This window comes from Marmota marmota, unplaced genomic scaffold (genome assembly GCF_001458135.2).
Source record: "Marmota marmota marmota unplaced genomic scaffold, marMar, whole genome shotgun sequence".
Classification (NCBI taxonomy): domain Eukaryota; kingdom Metazoa; phylum Chordata; class Mammalia; order Rodentia; family Sciuridae; genus Marmota; species Marmota marmota.
In genome coordinates this window covers 25,109,059-25,126,327 of record NW_026000082.1, presented here as the reverse complement: position 1 = coordinate 25,126,327, position 17,269 = coordinate 25,109,059, and the positions used below count along the sequence as shown (strand labels likewise).

Below are 17,269 nucleotides of genomic sequence, written 5' to 3'. Positions count from 1 at the left end.
GTGGGGAAGGGGTGGGGGTGAGGTGGGGAGGGCCGCAGAGGGCGAGCGCCAGGTCAGGTGCCTGTCGCGGCCCGGGCTTGCGGCCTGCAGGGTGGGTTGGGAGTGTGGGCGCGAGCTCCTGTGAACCGGGGATTGATGGAGTGACCTGGGTGACCCAAAGGTGGGGCGGGAGGTCACCAGGTATGTGTGAGGTGTCGATGACCGACCGGGCTAGATCCGTGGAGGGACAGTTTCTCCCAGAGGAGGCCTTGAGTGAGTGGGCCTTTGTAGTAAAATGGGCGTCTAGGAGAGGAATGGGCGGCTCTGGAATGAAGCAGGTGGTCTGAGAGGAGGGGCGTTTTCCTGCCTTGGCTGAGGGTCGCATGAGGTTGAGGCTCTCACTTTGGCACCTGATCTGGCTATGAGAGCTGGGGGTGGGCACCAGAAGGTAATGCTGGGGGTGGGGCGGCAAATGCTAGGATAAATGGCAAAGCTGTGCCAGGACCTGGGTCTTTTCCTCTTCACCTTCTGTGTCTGGATCCCCTCTTGATGTTCCATGAGACAAGGGCCCACATGCTGCTTGCACAGTGGGTGACCTGGCAGGGCAGTTCTGTGAATCTGAGGCTGCTCAGAGGCTTCCTGCACCATTTGATGTTTCTTTTGTTATCTCTTTGAGTTCTGTGCTTATGATGGGGGATCTGCCAATGACCCAGGAGGTTGTATCTGCCCTTTCCTGCCTCCTGGCTGAGATTTCCAGAATCCAGGAGCTTTGCCAGAGACCCTTGGGGTCCAGCCATTTAGGCCACCTCCTTGTCTTCACATAGCCCTGTGTGCAAGTATTCCCCATTATGGGAACAGCTCCTCTCACCCCTGGACTGTAGAGCCAAAGTGAGAGTTGGTTACCTGGGCTGGATTTAGGACCTATAGGAAGACTCATAGCTGAAGGCATGCACCTTCTCTGCTCTGATGGAGCCTTCGGGGTAGTGGACCATGTATAGCAGATGGTTCTGGGAAGTGAGCTGGGCCTGGATGAGGGAAGGCTGCCCAGTCTGGCTGGTAGATCCCAGCTGGCCCCAGAATGATTGTGTTCCCACTCAACTCCCTCCACTGGCTAAACTGACCAGGAAAACTGATTTTCTGTACCAACCCCCTACTCCCATGCTGTGCAACTCATTCCCGCACCAGCCTTTAAAAGGAGCCAATGAATATTTTATTTAATGCCTGCTGTGTGCTATGCATGGCACCAGCCAGTTTTCCATGTGCATTTCACCATATTCTTAAAACCTCCTCTAATTTGGCATATCACCCCCATTTTGCAGATGATGAAACAGAGTCTCCGAGAGGTGGAGTGACTTGCCCCTGATCACACAAATTGTAAGTGGATGAACCAAAATTTATACCCGGGTCTTACTTTGGGTTTAGAACTTTGTCTAATATATCTACTGGATAAATCCTGGAATTTTTGCCTGTTCTATCTCATGCTTTGTTTCATGTCTGCCACTGAGATCATGCTCTGGCTTTTTGAAAATACTTCCCATCTGTTGCCCCATTTCATCCTTACAGCATTCCTGGGAGGTAAAGAGAAGGAGAATGTAATAATAGATGCTATGCTGTTAATAGATGCTGTTTGTTGAGTACTTACTGGCACCAGGTACTACTAAGCACTTTATATGTAGAACCTTATTAAGTCCTTGTAAATGACCCTGAAAGGTTAGGTGCTAGTGTCATCCCCACTTTAGAGATGAGGATACTGAGGCTGAAGAGATTAAATGGTTTCTCCAGGATCACACAGTTAGTAAATGGTGCAATAGAATTTGAACCACATTTCGCATCTGTAGGATCTTAATTCTCCAAATGTGCCAAATAATAGTAGTAGTGGTAGTAGTAGTAGTAATAGTGGTTACTAGTAAGAGGAGCTAATAGCTGGGTATGGTGGCACATGGCACACGCCTGTAATCCCAGCAGCTTGGGAGGTTGAGGCAGGAGGATCACAAGTCCAAAGCCAGCTTCAGCAATTTAGTGAGGCCCTAAGCAACTTAGGGAGACCCTGTCTCACATTGAAAAAAAAAAAAGGCTGGGGATGTGACTTAGTAGTTAAGCAGTCCTGGGTTCAATCCCTGGTACCAGGAGAAAAAAAAAAAAAAAAAAAAACAGAGGAACTACTAATATTCACATAGTGTTTTAGGATATTTGGTGTGTGTTTTAAGATTTTTGTTTGTTTTGGTGATGCTGCAGTGAACATGGTTAAGAACCCAGGGCTGTAAGCATGCTAAGCAAGCATCCTCCTAACACTGAGCTACATCCCTGGCCAAGTGTTTTAAGATTTATAGGCTTTTTAGCCAGGCATGATGGCTCATGCTTGTAATACCAGCTATTCAGGAGGCTGAGGCAGGAGGATTGCAAGTTCAAGGACAGCCAGGGCAACTTAGGGAGGCCCTGTCTCAAAATGAATAATAAAGGTTGAGGATGTAGCTCAGTGGCCAAACACTCTTGGATTCAATTCCCAATACTACCACCAAAAAAAAAGACTTATAGGTGTCTTCACATATGTTACATAATATATGATTTTGCCCAAATTCTGAATTAGTTTTGCTGTGTATCATTATCGTCTCATTTTGCAGATGAGGTCCTGATAGATCAGGAGGTCAAGTCAGTGACAGAACCAGGACCAGAACCTCTGCTTCCTGATTCCCAATTTGTTCTTTAGGGGACCCCCCTTCACTCTGCTCATATTCATCCCTCTCTCCTCCAGATCTTGTCTCCTTGGACTCCAAGGTCCTCCTGCTGCAGCCCACTTCTGAGCCATGTCTTCCTCCGATGAAGAAACGCTCAGTGAGCGGTCCTGTCGCAGCGAACGGTCCTGTCGGAGTGAAAGGTCTTACCGGAGTGAGCGGTCAGGGAGCCTCTCTCCCTGTCCCCCAGGGGATACTTTGCCCTGGAACCTGCCACTGCATGAGCAGAAAAAGCGGAAAAGCCAGGATTCGGTTCTGGACCCTGCAGAGCGTGCTGTGGTCAGAGTTGCTGGTAAGAGAGGTCCCCCAGCAAACAGGATGCTGTGGGTATGAGGGAAGAATGTGCCAGTTTGCCCTGGCTGGGTGGGGAATGGAGGGGAGTCTAATTTGTTATTACTACTGTTGATGAAATAACATTAAAGAAAAACTTGAAAGAGGAAACTGCTTGCCCCTAGGCTAACATAGGATCTGTTCTTATTTCTGAATCTTCTTCCTTATCTTGCCCCATTTGATCATATTTTCTGTTTAGATGCCATTCTGAATCTGACTTTTCAGTTACTCTTAGATAAAAAAAAAATTCCACGTTACCTCTCAGACTTTATAATTATTTTTAAAGGCTGTGTAATATTTCATGGTTTTATAAATCCTACTCCTTTCTGTCTTTTCTGTCCTAGTAGACAATGCTGCAGTGAACATGGTTAAGAATAATAACTTTTGACTTCTGTTGTATTATTTCCTTACAATGAAATCCTCAGAGAGGTCGGTTTCACTCATATCACCTTTCAAAACTGTGTGCATCTTCTCACACCATAACTTGGTGTGAGGGCTGGGCCTGCCTGGTACTGTGTGGGAAGGTGCCCAGTTCTCCTTTGCCAACAAGCAGCAGTGGTATGAGTGTAGGCTCTGGAATCAAAGAGGCAAGGCACTGGACTGTGACCCTGCTGCTGCCCAGCTGTGTGATTCTGGCAACTCCCTTATCCTCTCTGAACCTCAGTTTCCTTAAGAATGCCCCTGTAAAGGGATGCCTTGAGGGTTACAAAGATAATGTGTGTAAAGCCATTAGCAGGGTTTTTCACTCAATAAAAGAGCTGCTTCCACTGAAGGCATCCAGAGCTGCTTCCCTGGAGTGTGCTCACCATCTAAGCAGGCATTGGTGTCACAGCACAGATGAGCAGCGCCTGCAGATAATTCAGTGACATCACCTGCTTTCCATCCATTGCCAAAGCCTGTCCTGCTGCCTCATTTGTGTCTCTCGAATTATGTGCCCCTTTATCATCTCTCACCTGGACCTTCTAACCAACCACCTAATAGTTCTTATTCTCTCAGTCTTGTCCCTGTTTCCTCCACATGATTAACAGTGTTTTATTCTAAAATGCACACCTGATCCTATTACTCAGCTGCTTTCAAACCACCTTTAGCTCCACATTGCCTGTGAAATAAAGGCTTCAGCACAAAGGTACATCAAAACCAGGCCCTGTTCTATCTCTTCAGCTTCACCTGCTGCCACCTCTACCCCAAGCACCCTGCATGTTGTACTGTAACTTGCCCTCCAGAGGGATGCTGCTTGCAGGATCAAACCTTCATGCTTTAATTTTCTTCTCTGTAAGACACTGATAACCCCTCCTCCTCTTTTAAGTGCCGCCCCCTCTGTCCCTAATGCCCCTAGTGGTATCCAAAGCTCCCTCCTCCGCTCGCATATTCATGCTTTTCTTCCTTCATGTTCCCTTCAATAGTGTAGCAGTTACCCCACAGGGAGCCCACCACTCCCTCAGGACTGTGAGCGATTCCGAGCTGTGGCTTGTTTATGTGTTGACCCCAGTGACTTGCACAGGGCCTTGTACACGTTAGAGATCAACCAGTATTGAATGACTGAAGGAAAATAAGGAGTATTTAGAAGATAATAGGTGTCAGATTGTGAGCCAGGAACAAGCAGTGGGCTGTAATGGGAGGTTAGACCCAGAGAGGGGTATGTGGGCTCAAGTCATCACAAGAAGCTTTTAGCAGGAGTGAGATCCTGTGGAGGAGACAGCAGTGGGGCCAGGAAGGCAGACTGCAGTTTTAACTCCTTTTGGTGAGCAATAGAGAGCCCTTGGAGGAAGTTCTTCTCAAGCCCTTTGTGCCTTAGGCACCAGCCAATAATAAAGTTCTAGAGCTGTCCCCAGGATGCAGGAAGGGACAGCCTTGAAGGGCCATGACTCAGGGGCCTCTGACTCACGAACCTCTCATTCTCCTGAAGACAGAGTGGATGCTTATGGTCTCTTCCTTATGCTCTCTTTCCCATCCTCCTTCACTCCTATATACTTCTAGGTTGCTGTGTGGTGATTTCCTCTTTCAATCTTCTCTAGGGAGGCCCTGCTGTTTAAGAATCTGAGTCTAGACTGTTTAAGAATCTGAGTGGGATAGACTCAAGGGGGCTTAATGCCCAGGCAAAGCCCCTGGGGACCCTGCTGGGTCAACTGAATGGAGGGATGGGAGTGTGCAGGTTCTGTTCCTGGCACAGAGGCTGATCTTTGCATCCTGACACCACCGAATGACTGTCTTGAGGAGGGGGCTGGGCCAGTGAGGCTGAAAATGGGAGATTGCCATGGTTAAAAATAACTTGTGTGCTGCAGTTGGGCGTGTTTCTTTTGCAGGAGAGGCAGCAGTTAAGGCGGGACTGCTACTTTAGGGTCTGGCTGAAATCTCCATGTGATTTTAGAATGTCGAGGGGGCTGCACTGGGGTAATGAGGAAGGCAGCCTTGGCTCTGCGGGGACTCCCTTCGTGTGAGGTGCAGGAGGGTCATGCCTGAGAGACCCTGGATGCTCTGAAGCTCTGTAGCGGAGATTTCCTTCTGGGAGGAAGTGAAGTCAGGCTTCACTGGAAGCCAGCTGTGGCCTGAACAGCTTTCCCCTCCCCCTGGATCCGGATTATGAAACTGGGTGGGGGTGTGTGGATCAGTCTCACCGAGGACTGACTCCCCTTTCCCTGGGCCCATTTTGTCCTAAGCTGGTTTCAGAGCTTTATCCTTGCTTGAGGAACATGTGGGGGCACCCTGCTGGTCACATGTATCAGAGTCCAGAGGCCACTCAGGATGGAGAAACCTGCTGGTCTCAGTCTCAAAGTCAAGACAGATTCTAGGGGCTTCACACCTGCTGCAGCCCCATTCATCCTTCTGTCTTCTGTCCTCATTCTTTCTGTCCATTTTTTTCCTCCTTTACCAGCCCTGTTCTCAACGCCCTAAGCCCAGCCACACTGAAATGTGACAAGAGTCGTTCATGAGAGCACTTTTCTTTCTATTCATCAGCTTTATAGTTTACACAGAGATTTCATAATAGCAGTGTGTGCTGGGCAGGACACATGGCCTTCAGGGACTTTTCTATAGTCACACAGGACTGGCAGACACAGATCTCCTATCTCCATGCACATTGCTATTTCCATTGTTTAGGCAACCAGCCCAATCTGACTCTTTTGCAGGTGACAATCTCAATAGCTAACTTGGTCTCCAGAATCACCTGAGAGAACTTTTGGTCACTTCTGGGAAAGGCCTCAAGATCCCTACCTAAGGGTGGGGTTGTGGCTCAGTGGTAGAGCACTTGCCTATCACATGTGAGGCACTGGGTTTGAACCTCAGCACCACATAAAAAATAAATAAATAAAATAAAGGTATTGTGTCCATCTACAACTAAAAACAATTAAAAAGAAATAAATCGATGGAGGGAACTTTGCCTCATCCCCCCTGGCTCTGTCTAGTGAACAGCAGACATAATACCCTTACTCACTGGAGGAGAGGGGGCATCAAGAAAGAGGGAGCTGGGAGGTTATTTTAGCAAGGAGCACAACCCCAAAGGGTAGAAAGGGGAAGTGGAAAAAAAGGTTGTATTCCTTGAGGCCTGTGGGGAGTGGGTGATACACAGGGTACGAGAGAGGTAGTGCACAGTTTTGCATCTTCACAACTCTAGGGGACACTGTTCACATTTGTTGCATTGTAGATTTGTATTTATATGACTAGTTTCTTGCAGATGGCAGTAAAGTGTCTCTCCTGGGCTAGGGTAGGGTTGGGTGCAGGAGGACTTCATCATCTACCCATTAGATGTTAGCCCACATCTAACATCACATATTCAGGACCCTTCCTGTTTTTGTCATTGATATTCAAAGACAGCTGAAGATGTGATTCTTTCTTCATGGAACTCAGCCTGGTTGAGAGGACAGGAAGGAAAAAATTTATTACATCCCTGTGTGTATTGTATACATGGGGCTGCAAGCATCCTTGGGATTCATTTCTGGAAACCCCTCAGCAGGTGCTGCTGAATTAATCATTCCCATGGTCTGCTCCATTGTGGCCTCCCCCAGGAAGCCTTCCCTGATCTCTTCGGTCAGACAGCAGTGGTGTATCTTTCCATCCCTTGTTTGGCCTTATGTTATTTGTTGTTTCTAGGTTTGTTTTCCCATCTGATCTGGAGCTCACTGTAGTCAGGAATCCCATCTTGCCTTTCTGCCTGTGGCAGGCAGCCCTAGAGCTCAGTGCTGGTTAGAGAGGTGAGCCTGCTCCTCTTCTGTGTGTATTCATCTCTAGGATAGGAGCTCTGAGAAAACATCCCATGACTTCTCTCTGCTTCCTTATTTACTTTATTCATTCATTCATTCAATAAAACAAAATAGATTGAGATAGCCAGGTGCAGTGGAACATACCTGTAATCTCAAAGACTCGGGAGGCTGAGACAGGAGGATTGCAAGTTGGAGACTAACCTGGGCAACTTGCAATTCTAGCTAGACTCTCAGCAATTTAGAGAATTTAGAGAGACCTTGTCTCAAAATAAAAAAGTAAAATAAAATAAAAAGACTGGGGATATAGCTCAATGGTAAAGCTCCTCTGAGTTCAATCACCAGTACTAAAAAAAAAAAAAAAATAGAGCCCCAGCCATGTGCCAGGTACTGTGGAGATAACTGGCTGTAGAGTCAGAAAACTTAGGTAAATGATCCCACTACTCGAAGCCTTGGTTTCCTTATCTGTAGAAGGGAGTGATGATACATGCTTCCAGTGGTCACTGAATGAGGACCAGAACGTGCTGGACAAACACCTTCACAGACCTCTTACTGCACTTGGTGGGGTCATTCCTTGTAACTTCCCTGGCAACCAGATGGGGCAGTGGAGGCTTCAGGAGGCCAGCAGTTTCCCAGGCCAGCAGGGTCTTTGAGCCTCTTAATTCAGTCCCTTCCTTTTGTTTGCTGTAGGGCTTTGTCAGAAAGCAAATGGAAGGTGGTTTATCTGGCCATGAGTGAAAAGAAAGGAATTCAGGAATGGAAGATGGGGCCCCCCAAAAAAACGATTCCACTGGGGCCCTTACTCCTGGGCAGGCAACTTTCCTTGCCCCAGGCTATTCCAAGATTTGAATCCAAATCAGCTCCTCCTCCTTCCCAGCTTCTCTCCTTCTTGGCAGTGTTCAGAGTCCCTGGCCCTGGAGCTCGGTTTCAGGAGCAGGAGAGATGAACAGGAGAGTCCCCTGAAATTGGGGCAGAGTGAATTGTAGCTACACACCACCAGCTCAGCTCTACTCTTTGAAAGTAAATCTGGGTCACATTAGCTGCAGGGATGGAAAATGACCACGTGGGCAGAATTCTGTGCAGGCGGTGGAACAGACAGCCAATCTGTCCTTTCTTTGAGGCTCAGGTCCCTGTGGGATCCCAGCTGGTAAGGGAGGTGGCTGCTGCATTGCAAGGTGCAGTGCTGTCTTTATGCTATCGGCCTCCCATCCTGCTTTTCTAATGACTTCTAGGTGATACAGAGAAAGATTTGGAATGGCACTCTGGCTGTGACTCTGTTCTGGAGGGTAGGAATATAAGGGAAGGACTGGTTACCTTGGGGACTGTGGAAGGTCATCATTTCTAAGTCCCATGAGTTCAGAGATTAGATGCCACCAGAGGAGCTGACATTGCAGCAGGATCTAGGCTGCATTTGTCCTGACTTCAGCAGCCCCCCTGTCCTCCGGGGAAAGGTCTCTGAACAAACCTGAGTGTGAACATTAATAATCATCACCAGCTGCTATACTGAGCCTGGTCAGCATCTCCTTTCCTGGTTGCTGTGGCTAGGACCTGCCATGATTTGGCCCTGTGACAATTGCCACCTGTCAGAAGCTGGCCAATTTCCTGGCTCTGCCTTGGCTCTTCTGTAGGGACAGAAGTGGGTGTGCCTGGCTGGAATCTCTGCCTGGACTGAGGATGCTGCTATGAGAAGGTCTGGAGCCCCTGTAATTTGAAGAGTTGTTATGGACTGATGTTTTGTGCTGTGCTGGGCCCCATCCCTACCCTAAAAGATACTAAGCTTTTGCCTTTTTATTTTTTTCTTTTCTTTCTTGGTACTGGGAATTGAACCTAGTGGCATTTTACCACTGAGCTATATCGCCAGGCATTTTTATATTTTAAGACAGGGTCTTACTAAATGACTTAGGACTTCAGTAAGTTGCTGAGGCTGGCCTCAAACTTTCAATCATCTTGCCTCAGCCTTAGTCATGTGCCACTGTACCTGGCTAGGATTTTCCCTTGAGGTCAAGGGGAGAATTCTGCTTCTGTGGGCATGACCTTCCCACCTCTCCCTCATTTAGTTGTTCATTTCCACAACCGCTTACTCTTCCATTCATTCATAAAGGAAATGTCTTCTGGAGTCCGTTGGAGTCCCCATTTTATCACTCACTTGCCAGTTCCCTGGAAAGTTATTAATCTCATGAGCCTCACTTTCTCATTATTACAGTGGGGGAGCAAGAGGGCTACCTCAGAGTCTTGCAGAGTGGATTGGACGATATTGCCCAGCCCTGTGACTGCTACACAGTTAGTCCTTCATACATTTAGTTATTCTCATTAATATAATTCATTCACTCATACACTGCTTCTTTGATCTACAAAGTGCTTGATTTATCCTCTTTCTCATTCATTGATCATGCACTTGCTCATTTAACAAACATCCCTAGGGCTACCTTGTTCTAGGCTCAGACTGGGCTTCAGAGCCCAGCTCCTGTCTATGAAGGCAATTAGATGCAGCTTGAGCCAAAGAGACTTTTGATGAATTTTGAGAGGGAAGGTCCTCCTTCTGCTTCTGCCTCTCCCAGGCCTAGAGTAATGACAGCATTTGATCTGGGTTAGGAAAAAAAAAAAAAAGAATCTTGCTAGGACAACCTGAAGAGAGAAGGCACATCCCTGTTACTTGTTTCTATTCCTGCTCTACTTTCTTTGGCCTCAGTAAGAAGGAAGGAAGGAAAATGAAAAGAGAACAGCTGGTGGCAGTTAGGAATTAAAGGATCCAGAGGGTGGGCTGGGGAATGAACTCTGGACTTAATTCAGGAGCTCCTGAGAGCGGTGCCAGCTGGGCTCTCCTAGTAAATAATAGCTGGGAAGATTACTATGTAGAGTCATGATGTGCGCCAGGCATTTTACAGACATCATTTAATCTTCACAAAACCCTGGAAAGCTGTTGCTATTCTCAACAGATGAAAAAAATGTTAAGGAACTTTTCTGAGGTCATCAGTAGGCAAATAGAGGAGCTGGATTCAGCATTACTCAGTGTGCACGGTGCCCCTTAGACCCCCTCCTGCACAAGACGCCCTTTGGAGTTTCTCAGGGCAGTGCTTGAGGTTGGCCTAACTCCAAAGCCCCAGCGCTTTGGGGACCATTTCAAACTTAAAGTAGAATAGTATTACGAGCACCCATCACCCAGCAATAAGAATCATCAATCATGGGCAATTTTATTTTATTCATGTACCCCACTCCTACCTCCCCTGTTATGTAAAAGAAAGTTTGGGTAACCACATACTTTTCCCTGCCTTATTTTTTTTTTTTTCAGAGAGAGAAATTTTTTTAGTATTTATTTTTTAGTATTTGGCGGACACAACATCTTTGTTTGTATGTGGTGCTGAGGATCGAACCCAGGCCGCACGCATGCCAGGCGAGCGCGCTACCGCTTGAGCCACATCCCCAGCCCCCCTGCCTTACTTTTTAAAATTTTTTTAGTTTTTAATGGACCTTTATTTTGTTCATTTATTTATATGTGGTGCTGAGACTCGAACCCCAGTGCCTCACACATCCTAGGCAAGGGCTCTACCACTGAGCCATAACCCCAGCCCTCCCTGCCTTACTTTTTACCTATTATATTGTATCACCTTTCCCCCAGTTGTAAATATGTCAGTGTATCTGCTTCAGAATCCATGTCTGAAGTGGAGCCAGTGCCATTTGACCCACTGCCCAGAGGTTTCATTAGGGATTCTGACTTCAGTGCGGGCCCTAGGAGCCACGAGTCCTTCCTGGTGTTGTTCTACCACCCTCTGGTCCTTCCAGCTGTTTATGCTATACTCCCAGAACACACAGAGTGAGGCTACAGATACTAGTTCTGTCAATGGAAGCTGATTTCTCAGGATGGTGTTGTCTTTGTTGCTTAAAATACCTCAAGCCCATGGACCTTGGGTTTGAATCAGGACCCTGCTAGCTGATTGAGGAAAGTATTTAAAAAATGAATTTTGAGGATTCAGTCTCAAGAGTCAAGTTGAGATGCAATAGGATGGCAGTTTTCATAGAGAGAAGAAATTCTGTTCTTGTGAGAGGAGCCTGTGCCCCAGGCCTGCCCGATACTGAAGTGTTGTTCCATGTGATTCTGATCTCACCTGAGAGCAATGGCCACCACACTGTAGAGCCTCTTGGGGCTTTGTGCTCAGTTCCAGGCTGCCTGTCACTGCCCCTTCAGAGGCAACTATCCTGAGATGGTGTTGGGAGGAGAGAGATTCCAGTGGAGGAAGCTTCATAGATTAAATTGCCACACTTCCCAATTTAGGGAACCTCCCAATTCCCCTAAGAGTATACCACATCCCTGTTTGGTAGGAACCTCAGGGGCCCTTCACAGGATGAAACACTCTCCTGCCCCAGAGCAGAAAGAGAGATTGGTGAGGTTGAGTAGGGCTCACATTATCATTGTCCTGATTCCTTGGAGAGGGAAACTACAAGTTTTATTCACATAAGGCTGGGAGATGCCAGAGGGGCCAGTACCTTTTCTAACTATTATTGTTAAATTCTGAATGTCACGCTTTGTGTTTAGCATGTTACATGTTGTATTGGATCCAATCAAAGATTTTAGCAGAGTGCTAGAGTAGAGGAGATGGACACCCTCAGAGTTCAGTAGCCTGTTCAAGGTCTCTCAGCTAGTAAGGGACTAAATTGGGAATGACTCTAGCTCCTCCTAGAGTGACCCACAGCCTCTTCCACTAAAGGCACAGCAGTGTAATAATAGCTAACATCTACACAGTGTCTTTAACCCATTATCTCCACTGTGCCTTGAGAAGTCCAGGTGGGTGAGGCATTCCACACCCCTTTGGGACAGCTGTGTATTGGGGGTCACCCTTTGCTCATTTTCCCCAGTAAGGACTGGAGATTCTTTGGCATTGGTCCTGACAAATTGGGGGAAACGGCCTAGGGAGAGGCTGAGGTAGAAAGACTTAGCCAGTTGCTATGGTTACCCAGATGGCTGGGTAACCATTTTGTGGGTTGCTATGGTAACGGGCTGCCGTGGCAGGGATCTTGTCTTCCTGGGTGGCTGGCACCATCCAGGCTTCTTAAATAAGAGATGTTGTACTTTCTGAACAGAAGAGGGCAGCATGAGAGCAGACAAAGGCTTCCTACCCCATAGTGGATTTGAGAATTTAAGGCAAAGCTAAGAGTTTCCAGGAGCTGGGCAGAAAGGGAATTTGGACTGGGACTGATCAAAGGCTGTGCCCAAGAGGCTGGTGGAACCAGGCCTGGATGCAGGATGTCTGAGACTAGAACTAGGCAATCCTTTTCAAAGAGCAGTCCAAAGGATAAAGCTGGGCCAGTCCTCACAGCGGGAAATATAAAAGGCACTGGAGACGGCCTACCCTTCAAGAAAGGATGGAGAGAACACACACACACACCCTACTAGCAAATGTATTTATAAAGCATCAATTAACACATGTAAAATAGTGTAATATGAGCCAGTTTGAAAAAGTAGGGCTCCAGTAAGTCTCTGAGAGGCTGGGGAGGAGCATTAGTGGAAGAAATGATCTGTACTCTTCTTTTTTCTCTCAGCACATGAAATACCCTTGATCACTGAGAAGACATTAAAATTGATTCTCAGTCATCTTGAATCAGGTCCTGCCTCCAATCCCAACCTCCATATATGTTCAGTGAAGCATCCATTTCTCCAGCAAATATAGATTTTTAGTTTTTTAAAATTTATTTGCTTTTTTTTTCAGTGCTGAGGGAGCAACTTATTGATCATCTACTAGGTGATGATCATCTACTAGGTGAAGTACTGTGTTAGATCCTATGGGGGAGAAATCGATGTCTCTGTCCTCAAAGAACTGATGAACTGGGAGGTTAAGGAGGCTGCCATGTGGATATCCATAACATATTTGGCTAAAGCTTCAGAAAGAGGGGGAAAGAAAATGCTGTTGGGATTTTGAAAAAAACCTCTTCTCCTTGGGTTGATTAAAAATAACTTTCACTTTGTTTGAGATGAACTTTCAAAGTAGGACTGTAATACATTGGAGTTGGAGTGGTGGTAGGAAGAGTAGAAGGGTCTGAGTTTGATTACAAGGGAAGTTGCTTCCCATGGGGGTGTCATGGGGGAGGATGAGCCTGAAATCAAAAGTAAACATCAAAATGTGGAGGACTTTAAATGCTAGGCTTAGATAAGGGATGCTGTGAGAGAGAAACTTTTTTCTCTCTTGTGGCACTGGGGATTGAACCAGGGCCTTGTGCATGCTAGGCAAGTGCTCTACCACTGAGCTATACTTCCCATTCATACTTCCCAGTCTGTTTTATTTTGAGACAGGGCCTCACCAAGTTGCCCAGGCTGGCCTTGAGCTTGCCATCCTTCTGCCTCAGCCTCCAGAGTTGCTGGGATTACAGGCGAACACCACTGTGCCCAACCAATTTGTGTGTGTGTGTGTGTGTATGTGTATGTACGTATGTATGTAAACAACCCCCAGGTCCTCACATGCCTATGTTAGGGATTGAACTCAGGACTCCATATGCTACACTCTGCCACTGAGTTCCAGTTCCAGCCCATACCATCTTCTGAAATGCCCAAGCCTAGTCAAAAGCCACAGACAGCTGAATATTTTTGGATCCTGTGGTTCATTCATTTATGTATTTAATACAAATTTAAAGAATATTCAATGAGTGTCCCATATATGCTAAGTTGTTTGCTACATGCTAAGGATTTTGAGGTGAACAAGATAGACAAGAGTCCCAGGCCTCAGGGAGCTGGCACTTAATAAAGGATTAAAGACAATGAACCCATAATTTCAAATGTGCTAAATATTACAAAAGGGGAATGCAAAGGTGCAGGAGGAGCTGTTAACCTGGGGGATCCCGAAGGCTTCTCCACCAGATTTCTGGCAGAGGCATGAGTTAGAAGTCAGCCAGGCTACCAGGCATGATGAAGCACACCTACAATTTCAGCACCTTGGAAGGTTTTTGAAGCAAGAGGATCACAAGTAAGTTTGACACCAGCTTTAGTGAGAGACTGTTTCAAAATAAACAACAATAACAACAAAGGGCTGTGGATGTAGTTTAGAAATAGAGTCCCTGGTTTCAATCCCATGTACTGCAAACAAAACAAAACAAAAACAAAAAACGTCAACCAGGCCAAAAGAACACTGATGAAGGGGTACAGCCAGGGAGAGGAGCAGGTAGGAAGGCCCTGAGGTGAGAGAGCACAAATGAGGAGCTGAAAGAAGTTAAGTGGCAGGACTTAAGAAGTGCATTTGATAGGAAGGGGAGGACTTCAAGGAAAAAAGGACTTTATTTCCTTGTATTACCCTTCTCTCCCAGTAGATGCCCTCCTGAGTACATCCTGCTTCCTCTATTGCACCCTCCTCAGAAATTCAGCAGCCAGCTCACTCACCAGAAGCAAAGGAAAATCACAGGCCAAAAGGAGAAAGCCTCAGAGCTTTCCTGATTGTGTGGTCTGGCTATAAATTTAGATTCTTGCTTGAAAAAAACCAAAAACCTCCCTTTTGTAGGCTTCCTCTTCCCATCCCCCGCCCCAGCAGTCACTTTGTTCCTCCAGCCTTGTAAAATTTTCTCTGTATAAAACAGGAACATCAGCCAAACATGTGGACTTCCCCCTTTCCATTCATTAGAAGAATGTGTTACTTCAAACTCTCTTGGGAGTATTTAAATGCAAATTTTGTCAAGAAAGCAACTTTTTTTTTTTTTTTTTTGTATTGGGGATTGAACCTAGGGTGCTTTACTACTAAGCTAGATCTCCGTTCTTATATTTATTTATTTATTTGGGGGCAGGGTCTTGCTGTATGATGAGGCTGGCCTTGAATTTTCGATCCTCCTTCTTCAGCATCTCAAGTCACTGGGATTTCCACCATGCCTGGCTAAGAAAGCAACTTGAGTCTAACAGAAGTGCTTCAGCCACACAACCCAAACTAGAACTTTCTACTGTGTTATTTATTTATTTAGTGGTAGGGGATTGAACCCAGGGCCTCATGCATGCTAGGCAGACATTCTACCACTGAGCCCCCATCCCCAGTTCTTTATATTTTGAGATTTGGTCTCCCTAAATTGCTCAGGCTGGCCTCAAGTTTGTAATCCTCCTGTTTCAGCCTCCCAAATTGCTGGGATTACAGGTATGAATCACCACACCCAGTTTCTTAATTGGAATTTCATCCCCCTTGCCTCTACCCGCAACCCCTCAGGCCTTCAGCACAGCCTGATTCTTGGAGTAGACTCTTCATTCTTGACTCTGTTATTTCCTCATGTTTGGTAGGCATCAGTCACAGTTCTTGTAGCAGCCCCTGGAGGGGATGGAGAAGCTTTTCTATTTGCTGCAGTGAAAATGAGGATGCAGATGTCTGTAGGGGGTGATGGTGGAGGCGTGTATATGTATATTTGTGTCTGGGCCTTCTTAGTCCTACTGGTATAAAGTAATATAGGAAATGCAGTGACTCAGCACTGAAGTCAAGATCCCCAGAGTTAGCATTTCTATATCCTCTATTTATGAAAAAAGTGCTGTCCCATTAATTACCAACTCCTTCATTGTGAATTTTCCACTAAAAGTCTTTATTTATCTAAAAATAACATACCTCAAACTTATTCCCTTTCTTTTAGTAGACTGAGCTCATTAGCAGCTGACACCAAACTGTGAACTAGCTTGCCTTTTTTTTTTTAAGCACCCAAAATTAAATTGGAAGTAAATGAGCATTTGTCTAAGGTGAAGTCCTGTCCTCCTTCAGGCCCTTCCCTGTATGATCGCCATACCCAGAACGTGATGGAGAAAGATATGATTAATGACTTGTTCATCCAATATCTGATCATGATGTGATGTGGAAACCTATTTGTGAAAAGCATCATTTCTTTTTCTTTTTCTTAATGTGCTGAGCACTGATGGACCAAATATTTGGCATTCCTCCAAAGTTCAAAGATACTATCCCTGCCCTGGAGGTAAGAAGCTCCTCTTTCAAAATCTTGAGAATGGGAACTGAGATGGAAGTCCAAGTCCCAATTTTGGCTGCTCAGTGCTGCATGAATTTTCTCACTTGCTCATGTACCCTTGTGATGTTAACCAACTTTTTTATTTATTTTTTTTGTACTGGGGTTGAACCCAGGGGAGCTTTACCACTGAGCTACATCCCCAGTCCTTTTTATTTTCGTTTTGAGACAGGGTCTTGATAAATTGCAGAGGGGCTTGCAAAGTTGCGGAGAAATTGCAATCTTCCTGCCTCAGGAGATAGGTGTGTGCGCCCTACCTGGCCCAGCCTAGCTTCTTACTGCAACCACCTCTTCATCTCTGCAAAAAATCAAGTTAACACTGGAAACATTATCACTGAATGGGCCCGAGTTCCTCATTCATTGCTTGCTCTTGGCCCCAGCACACTCCAGGAATATTGGGATTGAATGATGCACAATTGAGTGGAGGAACGGATGATATTGGGACCTCCTTCCTCAAAATGGTCCAAAATAAATCCCTACCCATATTTATCAGTTTCCTTTCTTTACCCTTTTCCTTCCTCTGATGGGAGAATAATTGGTTTCCTTCTCTCTGCCCTGACCAGTTATGCCCCCAAATCCTTTCTTTGTCTCAGGTTCCCACATTTCTCCCTTTTGATCTAAGTCTCTGTTCGGAAGACTGTCACAGTTTAGTAATCCTGTTGGGTCTACCCTCCCACCCCCCGGATTTATGTCCTCCTGTCTCCTCTTATTCACCCCATGGTGCAGTCAGAATCCTGCCTCCATTCCTCCTTGAGTTGTCATTTCTCAGGCTCTGCCCCTTGGCCTGGCTTACTTCATGATGTGGGTCTGCCCCCCTCACTTCCAGTTCAGTTTCTTCTGCTTCTGGACAACCCTTTGTTCCTGGGATTCTTTGTGGGCACAGTGTTCCCTTTCGCCTCACACTGCAGGCCTGTCTGGATCTTGCCCTTGTCCTGATTCCGGCCTTGTCTGGCCCTGGGATCTGAGGCATCTTGGTCTTTTGCTCTCTGCTGTCCCTCTAGGGTTTCTCTAGATCCTCCAGGAGCCGCTCTGGCCCAGTTCGACTTCTCCCCAGCCAGGGGGCTCCCTCCTTTGTCC

The 17,269-nt window shown here is 46.4% G+C and overlaps 1 protein-coding gene across 7 annotated transcripts in view; it reads left to right on the top strand.

The window, feature by feature from the left end:
- Window positions 1-1,214: 1,214 nt before the first annotated feature.
- Macf1 (microtubule actin crosslinking factor 1) overlaps window positions 1,215-17,269 on the top strand; it is a 334,558-nt gene continuing 318,503 nt past the window's right edge. For 4 of the 7 annotated variants that reach the window (XM_048815714.1, XM_048815707.1, XM_048815706.1 and 1 more), the window contains exons 1-2: window positions 1,215-1,353; window positions 2,732-3,003. In XM_048815714.1, coding sequence (XP_048671671.1) covers window positions 2,784-3,003 — 220 coding nt within the window. In that variant the 5' untranslated portion in view covers window positions 1,215-1,353; window positions 2,732-2,783. The remainder of the gene's footprint in view (window positions 1,354-2,731; window positions 3,004-17,269) is intronic. The other 3 variants (XM_048815716.1, XM_048815715.1, XM_048815718.1) reach the window with 2 other exon arrangements.